This window comes from Parasteatoda tepidariorum, chromosome 7, assembly GCF_982258835.1.
Source record: "Parasteatoda tepidariorum strain Cologne lab strain chromosome 7, Ptep-v5.0, whole genome shotgun sequence".
NCBI lineage: Eukaryota > Metazoa > Arthropoda > Arachnida > Araneae > Theridiidae > Parasteatoda > Parasteatoda tepidariorum.
Genome location: NC_141761.1, coordinates 111446961 through 111472511, shown reverse-complemented (window position 1 = coordinate 111472511; position 25551 = coordinate 111446961). Strand labels below are relative to the sequence as shown.

General features: G+C 28.8%; 1 protein-coding gene across 1 annotated transcript in view; it reads right to left on the bottom strand.

Moving 5' to 3' along the window:
• Positions 1–25551, bottom strand: part of LOC122271476 (agrin) — a 405090-nt gene that overhangs the window by 114131 nt on the left and 265408 nt on the right. Inside the window, exon 3 of the mRNA XM_087168482.1 lies at positions 6058–6270. Within this exon, the coding sequence (XP_087024608.1) occupies positions 6058–6270 (213 nt within the window). The remainder of the gene's footprint in view (positions 1–6057; positions 6271–25551) is intronic.

The following is a 25551-nucleotide window of genomic DNA, read 5'->3' as shown; positions in this document are numbered from 1 at the left end:
CGAAGTCTTTTTTGTATCCTCTCACCTTTTACTCTTTCTCTCCAAACATCGAGAAAGAGTAAGTGCTTCGGACTTATCATGGGGATTACATAGATCCCAAAACGATTTATTCTTACACAAAAAGGCTAACATAAATTCCGATCAAAGAAACTCACTGCGAGTATAGAGAGCTATAAGTTCCAAGCGACCACCGCGTCATACACGAAACGTCCATTAGGTTGAGAGATTTGTCAATATATTTGGTTCTGCTTGTATTGTTTAATATGCTGTCGCATTTTCCCTATGCAGGGAAAAGAAGACGCGGCGAAAGAAAAACTGCATACGCTTACGTTCTTTTATTTTTCCCTATTTTTCCCTCTTTCTAAAGGGTAGCGATGTTACCGGCGTAATCCATCATCATTTGCCAAGGGTGCTACTTGTCCTGGTTAGGCTACTTTAAGAGTCAATGAGAACCTTGGATACCAAACATAAAAAGCGAGAGACTGATGGAAGCTATCGACTGTCATTTGATTAAGATTTGGTATTTTTATTTTGGGCTTAGAAAGAAGGGTTTTCAGCGATGAAAATAGAAAGTTTAGAGTTACCTAGTTCGGCCTCAGTTTATTGTTGGAAAAAGAAAAGGTTATTCAGTTGCATGGATGTTTATATTCATTAGAGGTGAATTATAATCCTATTTTTTTTTATAAGTTACAAGCTATTTCAGAAAAAAAATGTATGATTTGTGAAGGGAATTATTTTGTGACAATAACACAAAATTTGCTATAAATGACTTCTTAGTTTTTAGGTTTATGTTGATGGCAACAATACAATTTCTTTGCAGGAAAATGGAGATAAAAAAAATCAGCATTTTAGATTATATACTTTATTTTTCCCTTTTTCTAAGAAACTGCGAATCTGGCGTAATCCATCGTCATTTGCTAAGAGTTCTACTTGTTCAGGTTAGGCTACATTAGAGTCAACGAAAAAAATAGATACCAGATATAAAGTGAGAAAGAGAATGTTGGAAGCTATGACTGTCATTTGATAAAGCTTTTGTTTTTTCATGGCTTAGAAAGTAGGGTTTTAAAAGATGAAAATAGAAAATTTAGATTTTCATAGTTTGGTTTTAGTTTGTAGAGAAAACAAAGGGTTATTCATTTGCATGGAAGGGTAATCTTCATTAGAAGCGATCCCTAATCCTAAATTATTTTGGTTCTTTTTACAAGTCAGAAACTTCTTCAGAAAAAAAAATGATTTGTGAAGAGAATTATTTTGTGACAATAACACAAAAAGTTGCAATGAATGGCTACTTAGTCTTCAAGTTTCTGTGATTGGTAATAAGGCAATGTTTTTGCGGAAAAATTGAATTAAAAATGTTATAAAATTTTTTATTTTCTCCATTTTTCTTTTTATCTAAAAGACCGGCAGTGACGGATTCCTTCTAGGGGAAACAACCACTTTGAAATTACCATACCGGTTTTAACAACACAACTTTATTGAGACAAAACACATAGAGAATTAAACTACATAATATATAAAACATAAAAATAAACATTTACTAATCTCGTGACCTTGTGCTGCCATCTATGTTTCATTTTGAGAACTACTTCAAACAGAAACACCTGCGTAATTCATCATCAATTGCCAAGAGTGCTACTTGTCCTGGTTAGGAGGCTACTTGAAGAGTCAATGAGAACCTTGTATACATATAAAAAGAGACAGAGAGAGACTGAAGAAGGCTACCGACTGTCATTTGATTAAAATTTGGTCTTTTCATTTTGACTTAAAAAGAAGGATTTTCTACGACTTGAATAGAAACTGTAGAGTTACATGGTGAGAACATATGTCCTCAGTTTGTTGAAGAAAGAAATTTTTAATTTACATGGATGTTTGCATTCATTAGATGTTGATAATATTATTCTTAATTTGATTGAGTTATTTTTTTCAGAATTCGAAGATATTTCAGAAAAACTTTGTTTGATTTACAAGGTGAATTTTTTTGTGATATTAACGCAAGAATCTGCAATCAATTAAATGCTACTACGTTGTAAGTTAATGATATGAAAATTATTTTGAAGAAAAATTTTCATGAAAAATAAATACAAAATTTCTTAATTTTTCCCCTATTTTCTTCGTTTTTCTAAAGGTGTTAAAAACGTACCCCGATATCATTCGCCAAGTGAGTTCCTTCAGCCGAAAAGTTTTTTTTTTTAAAAAAAAAAATCTAAAAGGAATTTGGATTGACTGTTCGGGTACTTAATGATAAAGTAAATTTTTACTTTCGCATGGTGTTATTTGTTGATAGTTGACTTTATGATAAATTGAATATTGAACAGCATTTAATAATGCAGATTCTGTTAAACACAGCGTATTTTAAAAACGACGGTATATTAAATGAAACTTTAAACTATAAAATTTTAATTTTCAATCATGCAATAACTATAAAGGTAATTTGTATGCAATGAGATTGATTGTAGTAAAATCTTTCATTCAGTGTTTGAACATAAAAGCAATAGATTTATAATAGGTAAATTTTAAGGGATAGATTATATTTAAAAAAATGAAAATAAACACAAGTTGTAGTTAGAGCAAATGCTAAAATTGTGTTAAGAATAAGTAGTAAACTTAATAGTGAAGTAAATAAAAAGTTCAATTCTATAATAGTTAAGTATTAAAAAAGAATAATAAACTTCATATTCAAGTAATAAGGAAAGAATGATAAACTTCACAGTTAAGTAATAAGGAAAATAGTAAACTTCATAGCAAAGTAATAAGAAGGAATTGTAAACCTGATAAGAAAGCGCTTAAAAAAAGAATAATAAACTTCACAGTTAAGTAATAAGGAAAGAATGATAAACTTCATACTTAAGTAATAAGGAAAATAGTAAACTTTATAGTAAAGTAATAAAAAGGAATTGTGGTAAGAAAGCACCTACCACTTCTCACATTGAGCACTGAATATGCAGCAAGGAAGGAAATCCATTCATTTGAATGCAAATGTATACTTTACTAAAATGGGATATGCAAAAAGACTGAGTCAAATTCTTTTGTTTTGTTGCCCATTTCTGGGAAATGCAATTGGATTCAGGACTTTCAATCGAGTAAAGAGTCCGACAATAAAAAAGAAGAAGTCACCAGAATAGTGTCCAATTGATCCACAAAGACACAATCAGGTCTCTGTTAAAGAAATGGATGGCTCGTCAATAGATGGGCGGAGAAGATAGATGGCCTTTCTTGCATTGAACAGAACTGGAAAAGGCGAAAATTGCCCTTGTTAACTCCACTTCCCTGCCTTGTTCACAAAGTTGGGAGGAAAAGAGGGTGGTAAAGGAACAAAATGAAGGAAAAAATAAAAAAGAATTTTAAGGGTTAACGTGGGAAGTAGAAGATTAGTTGTGGGGGTAATCTGGAAAGTTCCAGGAGCTGTTTGGGATGGGAGAGATTTCATGCAACGATATCTTTGGTGAGTTTTGGGGATTGTATTTGGCGTGGTTCATCCATCAAAATTATGCCTTTTGAAAGCATAATACGATGGATGGTTTTACTTAAATTGAAAACTGCCTCAGCTGTGATTATTTAAGGAGATTTGCATATGCGTTTGTAAGAACGAAACTATTAACTATAGAAGATCAAATTAGCGTGGAATCTTCAGCATTGTTACCAAAATATGCATTTAGTATTGTCAAAGAAAAAATAGATTGTTACCGAAACTGGAAGTAGGATATTTTTTTACCAGTAAACTTTTGAGTTCTACATAAGCTTAATTTAGATTTGTTCAGTTCAAAAACTTGGGAGACATATTTTTTTTCCCCTCTTGAAAGATGTAATAGTTCGCATAAAACTTCAGAACTAGTGTTTATTTATTTAAATGGTTTATTATGAAAATAAAATGTAGATTAAAACGGAGGGGAATCGATTATTATAAGAAATGAATTGCAAACGCAGGAAGGAAAAAAAATAGTTGAGGGGGTTATTTAAAAGTTGTTCCAGAATCTTGTTTGAATGAGGAGCATTTAGTCTCGTCAAAGAAGAATGAATTGCTACCCAAACTTCGAAGTAGAATATTTTTTTTAACCAGAGAACTTTAGAATTTCATTTCGCTATATTCTAAACTTACTCAATTAAGATTTGTTTAATTACAAAACTTGAAAACACATTTTTTTTCTTTTTAAGGATTTAATATTTCATATAAAACTTCAGAATTATTGTTTATTCATTTATTCGAATAATTATAAAGGTAAAATTGACGGGAAGGAGAATCGAATATTACAAGAAATAAATTGCACACACAAGAAGAGGAATATCAGTTGAGAGGTAATTTTGAAATTTGTTTACGTTCCAGAAGCTTGTTTGATCGAGAAGAGTTTTCCACCAACGAAAGTTTTAGGAAGTTTAGAGATTGTATTTGGTGCAGTTCACCCATAAAAATTATAATACGATAGATAATTTTAATTAAACTGCAAAAAAAGAATCACCTGCCTTGATTTTTTTTAAGGAGATTTGCATTTGCGATTATCAATTACGCGGGCTCTTTAACATTATTACCAAAATATTAACTTAGTATTACCCCGGACAAACGCATTGTTACCAAAATTAAGACTAAAACAATTTTGCACCCTAAATATAGATTTCAGTTCTTTGTGTTCAAAATTTAGATTTGTTTACATTTGCTAAAAAACATTTTTTCTAACTAGTTTGAATATTTCATCTTAAACTTGAAACTTTTGGCTCATTATTTCATTTATATTTATTTTGGAATGAAAATAGGAATAGAAGAGGAATGAATGACAATCGAACATACAAGGAAATAAATTGCGAATGCGAAAAATAGATGAGGGGGGAAATCTGGGAAGTTATATATGCTTGTCAGAGATCCTGTTATTCAATTCCTACTATTAGTTCACCCTCTCCCTATATATCTTGTTCAAATTTTCAATCGTTCATAAAATACTTTTTATTCATCCACTCAAGTTCAAATACATTTTTTTAAAACTTGTAGTGGATGACACTTGATGTTAATACAGTTTTTCAAATATTAATTCATTAAATAAATTTAATTAATTAATTTTTGTTTTAATATGGGAGAAAAATAAATGTAATTATTTAATAAAAAGAAACTAAAATAAAATTTTCTTGTTGACCTAAGTAAGAATTGATTTAATTTTTTTTTATATGACTTGTTATTAGGAGAGTTTCCAGAAGTGTTTTGTCTTCAGTGAGTTTCTTGAATTCCGTTTCGTATCGTTCAGATATATCAAAAATTTGTTGTTGTTTTTTTGTAAGCATAATGTGATGAATGATTTTCGTTAAAGTGTGAAATTAATTTCAATTACGTTTGAAGTGATATTGATAGTAGATTTGTATATGCTTTCTGGATACGGAAACTATCAACTTCAGATAATCAAACTACTGAAATAACTCCAGATAATTCTATGCTGGAAGAGATACATCTAGATAATCAAACCTGCAACATCCAAAATATGCAACAAGAATTACTACCCAGTGTAATTATCACTGTTGCTAAATTAGTACTATTGCTAAATTAGAAAAAAATTTAGAGTTGTAATTCTTTGTATTCTTTTAAATTTACTTATTGGTACATTTCTTTTTTTTCATACAGGATTCAATATTTCCTCTAAAACCCAAAACGTTTTTTCTTCCTTTTTTAAATCTTGGAAATGGCAAAAATCTAACAGTGAATTATTTTAAAATAATGTTTAAAAAATAGTAATACGAGAAATAAAAATGCTATTATTAATTTCTACAAGTTAAAAAAAAACTTCCTTCTCAGTGTTTATATTTACAAGATGTTCAGTCGTACGGAATCAATCATGCTCAAAAACTTTATAATTCAATTTTTTTCCACATTACGTACATTCTACACCTACAGATGGCACTGTAAGCGGCCTTGTGACACATAGCTACTTTACCACACTTAGACACTTCCTCTAAATTTATAGCAGCTGCTGCAAATCGGAAATTAAGAGGGCTGTGTAAATTACTTATTTACCAAAACATTTTTTTTAATAAAAAGCTTAGTATTTCATGGAAGACATAATTTCAAAATTCAAAACTTACCACATTGGCCATGATGTTGGACATATATTCTAATTTGTTGCGAACATGAGGCCATCCGCAATTGGCACTCACTGGAATATGTTACACCGTCACTTCCACAAACTGGAGCAAAAATATCGGAACAGGAATCTTGGCACTGACAGTAACCCTGTTGAGTTTTTTCATCAAATAAGCATTCTGCACCAAATGAACAATACATCAATTCACAGGGCTCTGCAAAGAAAAAAAATTATAGACTGTATTACTTCAAAAAATTTCCAGTATTTAAGGGCTGTACATCTGCATAAAAATAATATATTTTCATATACAGTCGGACCTCTATTTAACGAAGTCGCTTAATCCCGATAAGTTCGTTATATGGAAAATTCGCTAAATAGAAAATCCCCTTTCGAAATACTTAAACAACACAAAACAGGTTTTAAATTTTTAAGACTTAGACATAATTAAAATAGCAATTAATACACCTTTATCTTGTAAAGTAGTATCTACTATTTATTTTATGAGTATTAACCATAAAAGAAATATGTATTGAAAGCAAGAATAGAGCAAAACATAATCCAGTGTTGCACTTTCATGCTACATGCATTTTCAACTAAAAAAGCTAAATTTATGTATACATAGCTGCATTTATTATAAAAATAATTTTAAACATCCATTACGACATGCTTAAGTTTAATTGTTACTGACAAAATCCGTTAATTTTGTCAGAGTTTTTCGTTTGAAATGCAAACAAACTTTTGGAAAAGGATTTTACTGCTTTCTTTAAAAGTAAGTCAATTCTGCAATAAAATACGTTGACAAGTTTGAAATGTTCTGAAATATTTTGGGAAATAGGTACAGTGGATCTCAGAGAAAAATGCGTTAGATAGAAAATTCACTTCGTTATTTGGTTATAAATCTATAAATGTTATTTTACGAAGAAATATTCAAAATGTTCATTGTTCCTCGAAAAAAGCCGCAAAATGTAAAAATTCACAAAATGGAAGTTCGTTAAATAGAAGTCCGACTATATTTGCATAAAAGCAACATTCGGTTACTGAAACAAGGTATCTGTATAAAAAAAAATAATATTTTTCCACTCCAGCACTTAAGAGCCATATATTTGCAAAAAGATAATATATCTTAATATATTTGCATAAAAACAACATTGAGATATAAAAACAATGTTTCCGCTTAAAAAAATAATGTACGTATTTCCATAAAAATAATGTAGCTACACAAATGCAATTTTTCTGCTTAAGGAAAAAAATGTTTTTACTTAATCCCAAATTTATTGTTTTTAATAAATATAATATAAGATTCAGCAACCCTCAAGTCACCATAATAATTAATATTCTTACTTAAACAAGACATAACTACTGTTGCAAAAACGAAGTATTTTGCAGTGATGTAAAAAATATCATTATGAAAAATTTGTAAGGATTTTATGATTAGACAAATGTGATATTTTCTTGTATTGGCTACCACTTTAGTTTTAAAATATCGCTTTCAACTTAATCACTTATAAGAGCATAAATGTTGTTAATATATTATGGTTAATACGAATGTATCATTTTTCCTAGATAAATTTCAAGAATGAATTGAATGAGTTAACATTTTTGGGGACAGTGCTTCTTAATGGAATAATATTTTATTTAGAATCTTTAAAAATGTTACATACAGAAATTTTATTTATATTTTCTTTAAGTGAAGATGTATAATACCAAATTTTGAATTACAAATAAGAAATGATATTGTGTGAGCTATTATAACGGTTAAGATTTAAACAATGAAAAAAATAAACATTTTAAAGTTTAAAGGCACTAAATGCAATAATAATAATTCTATTAATTTCAACTATGATTTATTCAAAATATTGATTGTATACAGTAAATTATTTTTTTAATATGAAAAAATTTAAAACCTTAATTTTTGATCATATTTAACCATATTTTCTGTAATAAAAATAATTTAAATTACTCAAAGAACTTTAAAAGAAAAAATCTGTTAAAAATATAGCTTTCTCAATCAAAAAATAAAGCTAAAAAAAAGCTTAAAAATAAGGCTCAAAATCAAAAGACAAGTATTACAGCTTTACAAAATTACGAGAGCTGAAAGCAATCTAAATATTTTTTGCAAACTCAGGAATAAATAAGCTCAATTTTCACGTTTCAGTGATAGTTTATATTTTTAAATGTGTAAAACAAAATCAATGTGTATATAATTAAAAATAATTATCATATAAATAATTATTATATAAATAATTATTACATAAATTCTGACACTGTCCGTAACCGAAATATTGTGAGAAAAAAAAAAGAAATTCTTCTTTGTTTTGAATTTTTTAAAGTATACGGATTCAATAAAAACAAAGAATAGACGGCTTGAGTTTCAGCGTTTCATTAACAGACACGAAAGCCAAAAATACATAATATATAACTAGATTATTTTAAAAATATTAAATCTATTAATAATCTATTTACAGATAACGTCAACTAAATTAGTATTTTAAAGCATAAAATGACTAATATTTTGCGTTCTTTGTCCAAGTCTATAAAATTAATCTAACTTTTCTTTTAGGAACAAAAACCATATTGGACTTCAATTTTCACTTTTATTAACAGTCAAAAAATAAATTAATAAATAAATAAATAAAAACAATACCGAATATATAATGATATTAATATGATAATTATGCATGTAATGATTTATAATAGTAGTATTCTGAAAAATGAAAAACCTTAATTGTACGTATTTTTATAGAACAAAGAATAGGCAACATCAGTTTTCATGTTTCATTAACAGTCGTAAAAGTATACGAAAAAAGATGGAAAACATAATTGCATTATTGTTTAATAATAATATTTTATGTAATAATCAAATCATATAAATTACAGCAGTATTTTGACGAATGAAACGCATTATTTGTTGTCCAATTTATTATAAGTAAATCGAATCAATCAAAGTATTCTTGCAGAACAAAGAATAGACGACTTAAATTATCACGAAGTCATAAAAACAAAAAAAAAACACGTAAAACATTCAAAGGTGCTGACATCTATCGACTTTTGCGGAAAATAAACTCCGATGTTATTGGAAACACATTAGACCGGAAAATTCCTCCGAAGCGCATTAAAACAGAACTTTAAAATGAGCATCAATAAAAAGAAGCTGCCGCCGTTTTATGGCCGTTATTTACTTCATGTCTTCAGCCATACGCACATCGAATTATTTTAATTCATTATTTTAAAAACGTAAAAAAAAAGAAAGAAAAAGCTATCAAGTGTGTTTTTACAGCTTTCTAAACAGCATAATTTTATTTTCCCTGTTAATGTATTGAATATACCTTGAAGGGGTAAAAAAAAAAAATCATGTCGCATTAAATTTAACTACCTTTTCCCAGAAATTTATGACGCAATTTTTCTAACACAAATTTGTGGCTTGTTATTAACTGAACTAATAATATTTGAAATATATTAATTTAATTAGACTTTTAATTTTGTAATTAAGAAAGAAAAATCAATATGTTTCGAGGAAAATTAAAAGGCTGATTACACTATTATGAGTATTTTTTCTCAAGTTAAAGCACATGTTTCACTTATGCTGTTTTACATATTTATCGTTAACGTTTTTGTTAATATATTAGTTTAATAAACATATTTAATAAAAAGAACTAATTTAAATAATAAACTCCCTAACGGGAAAAAAACATAGTTTTTTTTTTTTTTTTTTTTTTTTTTTTTTTTTTTTTTTTAAGTTTTGAGGAAACAACATTTTGAAATTCGAATTCATGTGTTCACCAAAAGAAATGTAAAAAACGAAACTATAATTTTAATGATTATTCATTTCTTATTGGATCGAATTAAATGGGTTTCTTATCAGTACAAAAACAGGCGCGACTATGCTACGCAGAACTCAAAATAACAACCTTTGCTGTCATTTATGAACAAGGGTAAGTAAAATTCATTATTGCTAGAAACAATGTCTGATACAAAATTTAAAAAAAAGAAATACGAGTTAATTTCACACGTGAATTGTGGCGTGGACTAACTAGATTAATCTAATTCACCCTGAATTAGAAAATATAGGTATAGTTCGTTGTTCATCAGGGGTTGGCACTTGGCTCCACCTCCTCGGACGAAGATTTCACTTCAGTGTGGAAGTAAGAGGAGAAACGTCTCCGCTCTTGAAATTGAGACAACCCTTAACGCGCGCCAAACGCAAACAGTGATTTATTTTTAAGTCACTTACTTCGCTTTATCATCTGCTATTATACCTTTTGTTAATCTAGCTAATTAAGTGTATTGCAGCAAAATGTCTCAAAAAGGACAAACTATTCACTCAAAAAATCATCAAATTTATGAAATATTTAATGTTAAAAAATACATGAAGATTGCGAAATAAATATTTTTGTCTTACGATAGCCAAACAGCAACCTTGCTCAAGATTGTCTACATCCTTCAACCAAAAATAGCGAAATAACATTGTCGGATACCACGGGATGAAGGCGGAGTCAAGTGCCAACTCTTTGTGAACGAACTACTACTATTAGTATATTCCCCCTTCCGAAAAACGTTCTCAATGAAGTTTTTACGGTTAAGAAAATCTTCGGCCGCAGCACTGGATTATGTGATGGGACATACTTCGTTCGTAAAACTAACTTGTTAAATGATAATTAATATTTTATTTAATTCGTGTAAGGGTCGTTTCACCGAATCCTTCTGATTCCCCCCTTTTTATGGGCGTGATGAGGATCTATACCATACCATCGACCAAGTCATAGACTAGATTGGCAGTCTTTGTCACTTCAGGATGAGCGATGATAATCGCCAAATGAGGAAAGGTTGTTACGGAAGTGACCAATGTATTCGTTTGTAGTCGTCTGTTGCAGAAGTCAATTCTGGGGGGATGAAAGATTATAAACCCACTTTCCTGGAATGTGTGCTTTATTAATACAATTGTTGATAATTTGGTTGAAATAAAAAAAGAAACTAAATCTGAAAATCTCTTTTTTAAAAGTTTGTATCATATGCACACTTTTACCTTCTTTTTTTCTTCTTACACTTGCCAAGATTTTATTCCTAAAACGAAATCAAAAAAGGTTATATCCTGAAAACAAGATATTACGCTGATCAAGGGTCCTCTCCATCCGGTTGCTTTGAAATGATTTCTGTTTCTTGTATTCTGTATTTTTTAGTTACATAATTATAATTTAACTTAACACTAATTAATTATTATAATTTAACATATTTATTTACATAATTATAATTTAATTAAAAAATAATTAACTAATAAATAACAATTAATTTAAATAAATTTAAACAAATTAAACATAAATTATAATTTAAAATTTATTAGATTTGATAATCAGTTGACAAAAATAGATTAGTTTATTAGATTCACAGTTATCTGTAACAATTAATAAAAAAAAATGAACTTTTTACCCTCCGGTACTTTTTTTCTTTAAAAAATTTTTTTTTTCATTCTTAGGTTTGTTTAGAGGTAACCATGTTAATAACTTTTTGCTCTTCCTTTTGCATATTGCAGTTGTAGTACTACAGATAAATATACCTTGATGTCCCACAAACCTTAACAAAAAAAAAAAAAAAAAAAAAAACTCGTTTTTAATAGTTTTACATAAAGATCATATCCTAAAAATTTCAACAGAATCAAAATCGTTAAATCTTCAACTTTGCTTTAATTTGTCCAATTTATTAATATTATTGATTCTATTTTATAACCATAATTGAACAGCCGACTCAATTTTTCGGTTTACGACAACTAATGCTAAACTCTGTAGCCTTATAATTTAAAACCCAATCCAGAAGACGAGAGAACTCCTGGTTTAAGTATTAAGGGAAATTTGCCTTTGTTGTGGACTTTTTGATGAAACTAACCGCATTTGCGTTACATGTAGAGGAAGACCACGAAAACCTTCCACGGTTAGACTGACGGCAAGGGGACCAACTTATGATCCGTTATGAGAGTTGCGCCCTCCAAAGCCTTGGAAAAAGGAGCTGTTTCTGGAGATGAGAGAGAGAATTCGATCGTAGAACTGGAACTGAGATCAATGCCTTGAACATTTTCTCTCTCGGAATTTTTATATTATTTGTTCTATTTTTTTTTTGTCTGACTGTTATTTTTGTCTGTGATGTTTGTGTTGTGAAAATATAACAAAGGCATATAATAGTTTTTTCTAACCTGGATAACTCATTTACAACACATAACAGACAAGACATATTTTTGGAGGTTCTACCGAGATAGAGAAATAAGGTTGTATGTTCTAATTTTTTTTACATAGCAGGCCATAATAATATTTTCGAAGAAAATAAATTTTTCAGCCTGAAAAAATTTTAACACGCAATTACAGAGTAGAAGAAGAAAATAAAATATTGTGAATATATGTTTATATTACATGAATGTTCATTTAGTTTAAGTTATTATTCTTATCATAAGAATTAATTGCTATTCTCAATAAGAGAATTTCGGATTTTATATCAGGGTGCGTAGCCAAATTTTTCAATAAGCATCTTTTAAGTACTTTTTATGCACTCGAAAAATATTTTTTAAAAATATTATTAAAATATTGACAAAATGCGAAATAATTTTCAAGGAGTTTACCGGATTATGATAAAATAACTAGTTTCTGACAAAAAACGCTTTTCTTGATTTTAATGGCTATTATAAAGAGATCGAGAGATTTTCCAGTTCGATTTCAGAGGGTGGAAAATGAAGCCTGAAATTGAGAATATCTTGCAAAATGCAACAGAGTTGCACATGAAAGTGAAAGAATCTCACCGAATCCAGCTCAGTAGACACACATGCTGACTCGCAAGTATTTCATTAAAATGATTGTCGCTTTCATACTCTTTGGACCAACGGTAAGCCGAAATAGACGGTGATTGAATGAATTGTGAAAACGTTGAATAGAACAATGTAAAAAACACGCGTTTGCATAATGCGCGTTAAAGAAAAAAAAATCTCATTTTCGATAAGAGAAAATTAAACACTTTTGAAAAACACCCAATGAAAAAAGCACCTTTAAGGGCTTTTAAAAAACGAAAATCAAAAATCAGCACCTTTAAGCACTTTTTCAAAACGCAACGCACCCTGATTATAGCTATTTACATAACCTCAGTTGCATTTATTTGTTTTGCGAATCAAATATTTGCATATAATTTACTGTTTACTATAATTCAATAAATTAAATATTTAGAATTACAATTAGTATAAATACCACACTAAGTTATAAAAATGTAACATGCTTACTTATATCGTTTGCTTTATGAAAATTTTCGTAAATTGTGAAACATATATTTCCTTTTTCATAAAACATTCGTTTGTAATTTACTACTTTTTACATACAATACTTCAGGGACATTTGTAAAACGTTACAAATGCAGAAAATTCTCTTTTTTGAAAAAAAATCCAAATTTATCTCTACGAAATAGATAAATTGTAAATTAAAAAAAGATAAAAGATAGATAACAAAATTACATAAAACTCTTTCATTCTAACTACAAAACCTTTCTCCTTTCAAAAATGACATATTTAAAGATGATACAAATATATTCTAATGAGAGTGTAACATTTAATTTTTGGCATAAATATGAATACTATAATCTATCTTTAAATATAACGTATATTTTTGGTGCTTACAAGCATAATTTATATTGCTATAAATTACACAACTTCTAAAACATACATCTTATTTGGTCATAGAATATTTGCGGCGCATAATCTACAGCTTCTCTCATATAATACTTCAGGGGAAATTATCAAACCTTACAAATGTATCAAATCCATTCTTTTCACCAGGAAAAAAAAATATTATTTCATTTCCGCGATAAAGATAAATTGTAAATTAAATCGAGATAACAGAAAGATATTAAAATTATGTAAAACTCTTTCATTCTGACAGAAAAACCTTTTTCATTTCAAATGTGACAGATTTAAAGAAGATACGAATATATTCTAATAAGATTAGAGAGAGAGAGAGAAAGATTTTAAAAGTGAAAGTGATTAAAATATACCAAATAAAGTTTTTCTGTTAAAAATCGATAGTGTGAATTACCATTTATATTACAAAACCTCTCACGAAGCGGATTCATAAGTAAGCCAGTTGAATATTTTAGATGGAATAAATAAGACTATTATTTGCAGATGTGAATTAACTTAGGAGAAATTTTGAATAAGAAGTTTTTTTTTTTTAAAATTTGGTATAAAGTGGATTATGTGGTAGAATTTTTAAAATTTATGAATTCTTGAAGAATGCGATTCGTTTTCGAATCGAATGCACGTAATTCTGTTTCGAAAATTAAAGAATCATTTCTTTAGAGTGTTATTTCAATATTTTGGAATTAAAAATAATTATCATTATAAGTCTAACTTTTTTCAACTACGGTCCCTGGTCAAATTATTAGACGCACCATAAGACTATATGCAAAATCTTAATTATCAGGTGATACTATACAGCTGTATTGTTTTTACTCGGCTGAAACCGGTTTGCACTTGTTTACGTTCGTGTATTTTGAGGATAACTGCTTTGGGATTATAGTTCAGTAAAATTTTCTACTCGGTAAAACAAATGTACGAGAGTTCATACAAGAAAATTTGCCTTTGTGGAATTTCTTTGTTGTATTATAAATAATTTGTTGTTAATTAGAAGCCGCTTGCTAAACCTTACGTATTAGACTGATTGAAATGCTTAGATATATATAATATTATTATATATATAATAATATTATTATATATATAATAATATTATTATATATATAATAATATTATTATATATATATATAATAAAAGAAGAACCAGAAAAATTATTATATATTATTATATACATATAATAATAATATTTCTGGAGATATGTCAATTTAGAAGAATTTTTTATATTATTATTACTTATTAACTGTCATTTTATTCTTTTACTTATGATTTTATCAATCCGTTTTATATGAAATAACTAGTCCTATGTTTATATATATATATATATATATATATATATATGGAGAGAGAGATTTATATAATATAAAAATCGGCATTTCTTGAATATCGTAGGTTATGTTAAAAAACTGCTAAATATTCGTTCTTACATGGTATTTAATCGAAAGTAAATAGTCAATAAATCGGTATTAATCAATGCTATGCACCTTGCTCTAAATTGAAAGACATATATTACCGCAATTAAAAAAAAAGCTAAAATGATTCCAATGTATTTTTAGTTTTATTTGTTACACACACATAAACTGATATTTTTATAATAAAATATTTATTAATTTTACAGCAGAACTTAATTTACGTAATTATTAATAATATTAAATGTATTCCAAAGTGAAAAATATTTTCAGAATAATTAAGTGATAAATCACATATCTGAAAGACATAGTAGTCAGCTTTTAATTTTATTCATTTTAGAGGGAGTATCTATACATAATATTAAACGCGGCTGTGTGTGTGTCTGTAATCACAATATATCGCCCCAGAAGCCTCGCCCAGGCACGAAACTCTGCACACAATTTTGTTTTGACATAATGAAGAAGTATTTTTTTTCTTTTTCAAAAATTAGGATTAGTTTTTTTAGTTATCAGTCATTTTGTAAGAAAATCTATGCCTTTTCGTCTTCAAAGAGCCTTATTCAAAAAACTATTCGCGATCGCAACGAACTATAGGGGGCGTTGTTGTATGAGACGCTTACCTGCGATATCCATATGAACCGTCATTCAGTTACTCTGGAGACGTCGTTAATGTAGCGTGTAGCATTGCAACGTTCCTTCTTTAATGTGGCTTATTAAATTTAAAAAAGAAAAATGCTTGATCTTCTTTCTTGTACAACCGAAAACAAAATGGTATCTCTTTTTATTAGAGAAGGAATATCCAAAACACATCGGAAAAATATTTGTACATTAACAGAAAAAAATATGTATATTCTTATAAGAGTTAAAACCTAATGCCCGAGAAATAGTATTACTAAATTTAATGATATAGCATGAAAGGCCCATTTAAACTTTACATTCTATAGTTTTAAGAATCATATTAGTTCAAAAATTAAAATGAACAAAAAGTATACATAAGCCTCATAATTTTATGAAATTTAATTTTGTAAACAACGTTTTTTGACAACAATTTTTATCAAAAAATTTCAAGTTTCAATAAAAATCATTATTTAGAAACTAAGAAACGTAAAATAAAGAATGCTGACGAAACAAAAACAAAAAAAACAATTCTTTTTTGTCGCCATTTTTAGTGCTACGAATATTCGTCTTTGGGATTTGCCAAAAACAAAACAAGATGCAATTTTATTTTTTCAGGAGGGAAATATTTGACCGAAAAAACGAAAATGTACCAATTCCCACAACATAAAACTTTATCTTGGCAAACGTACGTTTTGGAAATGTTATTTCATTTGGAATCTTATTCATCAGAGTTCATATGGCGATATGATTGTTTTGAATCTATGCTAAACTCTATATCGGCTCATTTTCCACCGAAATCCAATTAACTATTTTGATTTTAAATAAAGTGTTTTATTTTATGAACTGTCGCAAAAATTTTAAGTGTAGATTGGCGGCACTTAAAAACCGCCAAATCTGTAGCGGCGGTGGCGTTAATACATCGTAAGTACCGAATTTTTATTCCATACTTTTCTGAATCATATTATTTCAAACATTGGAATATACAAGAAGTATACATAAACACATAATGTTATACCATTTAATTTTTCAAAAGTATTTTGAGAACAATTTTTATCAAAAAATTATAAACTAAAAAACGGAAAATAAAGAATTCTTAGGATAAAAAAAACGATTTTAAGAATTATTAACATTGAAATAAAAACTTTCATATTGTTTCTTTTTTTATTATTCTTATAGTTCTTAATCAGACGTAAAAAACCATTCTGTAGAGAACCATCATCAAATGAAAAAAAAATATTTACAAGCAAATTTTTTATTGTAAAAATCATTGCACTTACCTGATTTATGATTCCCGGAGAATTCCAAAATGATAAGTTCCTTGTTTGAAAACTTTATTCTCAAATAATAGATACATAGTTTATACCTTCATTACTTTTAGATAACATACTACACAGCAAAATTTTATAATTGATATGAATTTGAATATGTAGCTAAAAACAGAATAGCTGAATTCTAGTTGAACTTATTCTTTCAAAATTAAAAAAAACTTACCAAGAAAACGATTTAAATTAATTAAGAATCAGCACAAATGGCACTATTTCAAGTAACTTGGATAATTTTTTATTGTTGTTTTCCGAATTATATGGATACAGAAATATATACTATTCTATAACGAAGAAGAATATGCTATAACTATTACAATTCTGTATGTTCTGAATTCATATTTATTCACTGGAATGACGAAAGCAATGTTGACTTCACTTTAATTCGTAATGAATTGAAGACAGAAGAAATGCATTTTACCTTAATACACACATCTGTAACAGTATCCGAAATCGGAAGTCATCAGTTGCAAGTTTGTTGATAATAGAAATTAAAAATTATTGAGAAATTTTTCTTCAAATGTTTGGTGTGTTCTGTTCCTGAAAGATTTACTAATATTCTGGAGATTTTTTTCAAGTTCTTCGGCCTTTTCCTTAGGGAAATTTTGTTTCTTATTTGCTGCTAAAAAATGGCGTCTGATTCAGTCAATGACTTTGATGGAACTAAATGAAAACGTGATAAATTAATGTCCGATATTTACAGGCTCCCGCTAGACGGCGTACTCGAGCGTTGCGATCGCGAATTAAAAAATGCATATTACTTTTCTCCACTCTTATAAATGTATGCTAATGCGAACCTTACAATTGAAATATTAATTTTCGACAACTTAAACCAATAATATACAAAGGAATTAATAATTTAATTGTAAGGTTCGCATTAGTTTACATTTATCAAAGTGGAGAAAAAAAGGGTAACTTTTGCATTAAAAATGTGGCAACATATTCGACACGTAAATAGAACGCTTCGCTTTGATATATTTGTCGCTGTTCATAATTGTTATAATAAGCTTTTCTTCTTCTTTCCACGCTCAATTTTTTTTTTCTTAAGCGAAGACGATAATTTTTGTAGCGATATAGAAATAGAAATTGATACTATAAAAAATTATATAGAAATAGAAATTGATACCATAAAAAATTAATTCGTTTTCGTGTTCTTTTCATGTATTTAGCATTTTAGTTTTTTTTTCTTAAGCGTTGTAGCTATATAATATATTAAATAGGAGTTTAATTGTTTTTGAAGAAACGATCACACTTACCTTGGATCTCTTTGGTTTTTCTATTCTTTATTTTAACAGTTTTTATTAAATGTAATTAGTTATTTTCAGAAAGCTTCAGTTTACAGGTAAGCACTTAGATTTTAATATTGAAGTTTCATGATTTGCTTTCATAGTAATTGTTGTTCTAAAGTATTCGTTGACTTCTTAAAAACCCGATTACTGACATGGCAGAACCGCCTTCCAAAAAACTTTGCATTTTGTCAAAGAAAAATATATTAAGAGATTCTCAAAGAAGAAGAAGGGCCCAAGAAACGTCTTGTAGAACGTCAAAGAAGAATGGAACATGACCGAATTTCGACAAGCAATTCTAGAGCCCAAGAAATATCAGAGAAATGTCAAAAATGATTAGAAGAGGTTTTCAGCTATTGGCCAATGATGATTTCGAAAGCAACTTTTGTATATTTTTACAATTTCTGAGGCCTTTTTTTTTAAAAAAAAAACAAACAAGTCTCCACCTGATAGTTATATTACAGGTTAGGTTACGATAGGCCTTAGGTTACTATAGCAAAGTTACATCTTCAAACATCCTCAAGAGCTATAACACATCTGCAGCAGAACTGGATATGAAGACAAAATTGCAGGCCAGGAACACTTTAATTGTCCACTAATCTTCAGATTTCCTGCTATGTTTTAAAAAACTTTATTTGTGAAAACCTTTAGCGTGGCGGACAGCTGGCCGCCTTTGGCGGCTAGTTACTAATAAATTGGGTTAAAGCTAAAGAATCATAATGTATGAACATCGTAGAAAATCCTTTGAAAGTTACATTGAAAATACACTTGTGTAAGAAATTAAGAGAATTTGCAGACTTGGTCTATTATCTCTAGAACTATTGGACCGATTTTAATGAAATTTGATCTGTACATACATTGATACAATACAAAACAAATAACCATTCAACAATTGTAATACACACGCATTATCGTGCGTAACACTCGTTGGAGTCGGAAGGTAGGAAATTTGCCACAGCAGAATTCAGGCCAATTGCACACAGGAAATGATAAACTGCCTTATTTCAAGTATGAAATCACGCTGCATGGACTGTATATCTGAAAGAGGGGACCCAACCCCCTATTAACCCATTTTTTTTTGCTTATTCTGCAACCGCTGTTTCATACCTTCCGATTCCAACGAGTGGGACGCACGACGATGCGTGTGTATTACAATTGTTGAATAGTTATTTGTTTTGTATTGTATCAATGTATGTACAGATCAAATTTCATTAAAATCGGTCCAATAGTTCTAGAGATAATAGACCAAGTCTGCAAATTCTCTTAATTTCTTACACAAGTGTAGTTACATTTTGAATGAAAAAAAAATTCGCGTAAACATGGAAGCAGTTGGCAATTTATCTATTTTTACTGACCCGGATTCTGAAAATACTTAACACTTTAACGGTTTCAAATATTTAGTGTTCATTTATGTTACTTCAAACTAAGAAGAAAACGTTTACTGCATTTAAATTCGTTTGACATAAAAATATATTACATCCTCTTTAAGTGTAAACTACAAATAATTCTTTAACATCTGCATCGTCGATATAGTTTTTTTTTTATCCTCGAAGAGGTTAAAAGGAGTTAAAAGAAACAATATGAGGATTTAGTCTAGGCAACATCAAGTGTCTTTACACATATATACCCGAGAATAACCACTAGAGAGATTCTTTCCCTTTTCTAGGTTATTACTATTTATCAAGAGAGAATCCTTTTTTATTTTATTGTTATCATTACCACTTCTCCTTACTGTTTTTCTATCCAAGTTGTCAGATATTTTTGTCAAGATGGGTCTATTAGAAATAAAACGAGTCTCATGAAATTGTGATAGGGAAAAAAAACGATCCTTGAAGTGGTATTAATCAAGATGATATAGTTAATCGACCCTCAAAAAAAAATTGGTTTATCTTCTTATCGTAATATCGTGCAAATTTGCTACAACTTTTACGAGATGCCCCGTGTATTTGTTCCAGCTTAATCATAATCGTAGTAATGTGTATTGAATTTAAGATGGTTTATCCTCGTGTTAACATTTCTTATTTTATCCATGTAACAAGATGGATCGATAAAAAATAAAATGATTCTCTTGAAATTGTGATAGGAAATAAGTGATTGAAGCGGTATTTTATTTTATTTTATAACTGTCGTTGAACAGCAGAACCAATATATGGGTTTACGACTACTAATGTTCAACTCCATAGCTTTGTAATTTTGAGGTCATTCCAGAAGACAAGGGAACTCCTGGATCAGGTTTTTTATGAGAAATTTGCCTTCGTGGAGGACTTGATGGGACTAACCCGCATTTGCGTTACACGAAGAGGAAGACCCCGAGAACCTCCCTTGGTTAGCCTGACTGCAAAGGGACTCTTAACTCATGATCTGTCTACCACTGAGGATATTTCACGTCAGCACTGTGGTTGGTAAAGCCGGATGCGAAGTCGTATAGACCAGCCATCACTGGGACTTGAACCCGGTTCACCTCATTAGAAGAAGAACGTTCTATCCCTTGAGCCATCATGGCTCATTGAAGTAGCATCCATCAAACGGACACGACACTGAGACTCGATCCAAAAAAATCGATTCAATTATGAACCCGGAGATTACGTAAATTCGCTAAAACCTTAAAATTGTGTTAATTGAATAAATGATTTCGTGCAATTTGAACCATTGTATTGTGTCATCAAATTTTGCATGGTAATCTTAACATATCACTTTATTGAGAGTAGAGAAATATCTATAGCATGTGAATGTTGGTATAAATTGCAGTCGCTTTTATCTGTATTATTAGTTTAAATACCATACACTCTGAAAAATATCCACTCAGAATTGACAAAACACAACCTTACAATAGCCTTGCTACAACCTTAAAACATGTGTAAAATTTTTATCCGTTAGTTATATATGGTGAGCTTTCCCAAAGGAATATTTAACATATTATGATTCTTGAAAACAATATAAGTGCTTGGTGGATAAAATTTCTATGTCACGTTTTTAATGAATTTGCGTGAGCATTATTTGTTTACCTTTATTATGCACAATGAAAATCTTCAATTACGAAGCAATAAGCTTAAATATCTTATAATAGATGTTGATTCACATTTTTTTAGCTTCAAAAGACTGGCTTCCCACGATTACTCGTTGACTGTTTATCGCCAAACGTGCTTTAAATCTTTTCCTGCCCCCCAAACCCTCACAGATTACCACTTAGTTCCTTCATCCAGTAAGATCTGTAACATTTAAAACTAGACAGTATAAACTAATTTCATATAGTTTAATAAAAGACAAAAATACGACCTTCACCCCAGAAATCTCATTTTTTTTTCAAAAATATCACCAAAAACCTTCATCCAATAAATTCTTTAAATACAAAACAACACGCCTAGAAAATTTGATTACAGATATAGTTTCAAAACTTTTTTTTTTGGCAAGTTTCATCGTAATGGTAGTATTGTGTATTGAAATATAAGATGGTTTATCAATGATATCATTTCTTATTTTATCAATGTAACAAGATTGGTCTATTAGAAACAATATGGTTCTCTTGAAATTGTGATAGGAAGTAAGAGATTGAAGTGGTATTAATCTCAGTTTATTTTTTCAAAAATGTCACTAAAAACCTTCATCCAATAAATTCTTTCAATACAAAACAACACGCCTAGAAAATTTGATTACAGATATAGTTTCAAACTTTTTTTTGGCACTTAAAATATTTTAGATTTGTTACTAAGTGCTGATTTCATTGGAACATTGCCATAAGGTGTGTCGGATAGCGGGAAATGGATTAGAACGTTAAAGGGTTGCGGAAAGGGAGGAGATTGGCATGACAGTGATTAATGCATCATTATTGGCGAACTGATAGCTAGATTACGCTTGTGGCGAGAAAAGTACATTTCCGTAATCCTGCTCGAGTTTTACCTGTACCATTAAATAGAAAGGGAATGAAAACCAACAACTATGGAGAAAAAAAAAAGAAGTTAATACTACCTTACTCTCTTTCAATTCGTCAGCAGGATTAATCACCAGCATACATTACGAATCCTAGAGTTTTGTGGGTAGAAAATTAAATTTGAACGATGCTTTATTTTTAGTGACTATAAATATAATTTGATTTAAATAATCCCATGACTATGCATAATGATTGGTTACGGCAATTTTTTTTTGTGAATATTTAGTGTGCAATTAAAATTAAACCAAGTTGTAAATAAAAATTGAAATGTGGTATTAAGTTAAGTAAGAGTAGTGTTTGGTACATATTCCGAGTGTTATTTAAAGAAATTATAGCAATAACAACAGTCAGCGAGACACATTTTCACAACTTATGATTCATATAGGAACTTCCTTTCTTTCGCAATTTAAATTAAAAACTGATTTAATTCACTTAAATTGTCATTTTTAATTTTTGGAAATTTCAACAAACGTAATTATTTATGAAAATATAATGTAAAATAAAAGTTTAAATGAACTATTAAGTTAAGTAGGAGTTAAGTTATTAAGTTAAGAGCACATATTCTGAGTGCTTCTTAAAAAATTATAGCAATAACAACAGTCAGAGAGACACAATTTCACAACTTATGATTAATATAGGAACTTCCTTTCTTTCGCAATTTAAATTAAAAACTGATTTAGTTTACTTCAATAATCTATTTTATATAATTCTCTTACGTGGCTCCCGAATTTTGGCTGTATTTCTTTTCCGCCGGTGGCAACGTTTGCTTTGTTTTGTTTACGTTTTGAAAACATCAAAGCATTCTGCCTTTTAATGATGTGTTTCTGATCTAATATATATAATTCTCTTACGTGGCTCCCAAATTTTGGCTGAAGTACTTTGTACAACTAAATAAGATTCTTTTCACAACACTTAAATATTTACTTTATTTTCTTCATATATCAGTCGGCAAAGAATTCTGTTAGGTTAAAAAACATTTCGCTAAAAAAATAACAAATTCTAAAAGAAATAAAAATAAACAACTTAAAAAATAAAAATGCTGTTGCCAGCCATAGAATTTTTTGAAAGTTAACTTAATAAATCAAAATGACATAGAAGCGCAACTAGATCAAAATTATGATACCTGAGCGGTTGACGTAACAAATCCTTCAATTCTAAAAGTGTTGTATCGCCAAATGCCCAAATTAACAATTTTGCTTTTAAAGAAATTCTATAAAAAGTTTTAAATAAAAAACCTACTTCTTCAACTGCTTCTTGAAGAACTTGGCTCATTGATTAAAAATATTGTTTTAATTTTACAGTACTAACTCTACTTCTACTTTCATTATTGCTATGACCCTCTTTCATTACATTTTACAACTTCATGCCAAATTTGAGGACTTTAAGTTATTTTGTGGTTGAATACTGACATTTAGAAATGTGTGCATAAAAAAGTAATATTTAGAGGTTAAGAGTTTGCCTCATAAAAATTTGAATCGTTGACATTGAATTTAACAATGGAAACAATCGTTTTTGTGAAAAATTTAATTGTATTGTTGACATCAAAACTAAAAATATTGTGTTTCAACTTAACAATACTACCTTAATTTATACTTTAGAATTGCCTCGGAGAAATTTGAATTGTTAGAAATGACTTAAACAAAAAGTTTTATTTTAACTGACAAATACTATATTATAATTTTAACTTTTTCTATGACTATACTCATTTTCTTACTCTTTTCTTTGTTTTTTATACATTTTATAATTTTGTGATAAAATAAAAAACTTATAGTTGTTCTGCTTCTGAACACTGATGAGAACACAAAATGATGGGCTTCATCAACAATCAAAAATATATACATTTATTTTGCAAATTCTATATTAATAGGGTTGCGCCCTTCAGAGAATTAAAAATGCAAAATTATCTTCATCGAAGCCTATGCTTTACATCCGGCATTCAGTGGCAGACTACTATTTCATATTGTTTTACAACGCATGGCTTTAGCCCTCTGGTGGGAAAGACTTTGAAACAAAACTTACAACAGTTACATTTCTCAACAACTGAAATTTAGAATAGTGTGATTAAGAAAAATATGTGAACTGTTTACAATTTCAAATTAATATTGAAATGTACAGGTTTAGAATTTTCTATTGTGAAAAGTTTTCAGAACTTCAGTATTCAAAAAAGTATACAAAAGCTAGACATTAAGAACGTATCCAATGAGCGAGCAAAGCGAGCATTGGATTGCGTAGCAATCCGAAATGAACTACGAAAGCAGTTCCGGGGGTTGGTGAGCGTTAGCGAGCCGGGGGCGAATCCTCCTAGTCATTTTTAATTTTTGGAAATTTCAACAAAACTAATTATGTATGAAAATATAATCGAAACAATAAAATGTTATAAGCCCTTACTTTTGTTCAAATTCATCAAAATTTTATATTTAAAAGAATTATTACATATTTGATAAGAGAATTAGAAGCATTAATGCATTAGAAGCATTAGAAGTATTAATTAATCAGAAATAACTGATTATTTTACACTCTTCATAAAAACATATAAATGAAAATCATTTAACTGTAAATAAAAATTTGTAACAAATCTTTTGAAATCGACCAATGTTTCTTAAAAATGTCTCCTAAAACATTTTTTTATATTCGATATACGATTTTGGGTGACGAGAAATTAAATTTATTTTAAATATGACGTCGACGCGCCATTCTAAGGGCAACAAAAGTAAATATGTTCAAAATGAAAAGTAAAAAGTGTAAATTATTTTGAGGTTTAAAATTAAACCAAGTTGTAAAAAAAAGCCAAAATGTGCAAAAAAAAAAAAAAAAAATTAAGAAGGAGATTTGTTTAGCATACATTATTCTATTTACTTTCTAAAAAGAAAAAAACAAACATTCATGGTTATACATTTTCGCCAATTATTAATAGGATTTACAGTTATTCGCGATTAAAATTAAAAGGTACATTAATTTCCTTTTTTTATTATAAGAATTGCCTTTTTATTTATAAAACTCCTTTGATAACATAAAAAAATTATTAATCATTTTTTTTAATAAATGTTTAAAAAATAATAATAATTCTTAATATTATTTGGCAATAAATTAGAAACAAATAGTACTTTGACAGACATCCTTAAAATCATTTTAGGAAAAACATTTTGTTTTAAATTAAAAGAAGAAAATTCCCTTTAAAATCCTCCAAGGGCATTTGGCAATATAGTATAAAATTTTCATCATAATAAAACTTTCAAAGTTTGAACCATACTTTTATTTTTAGGGACGATAAATGTAATTCGTTT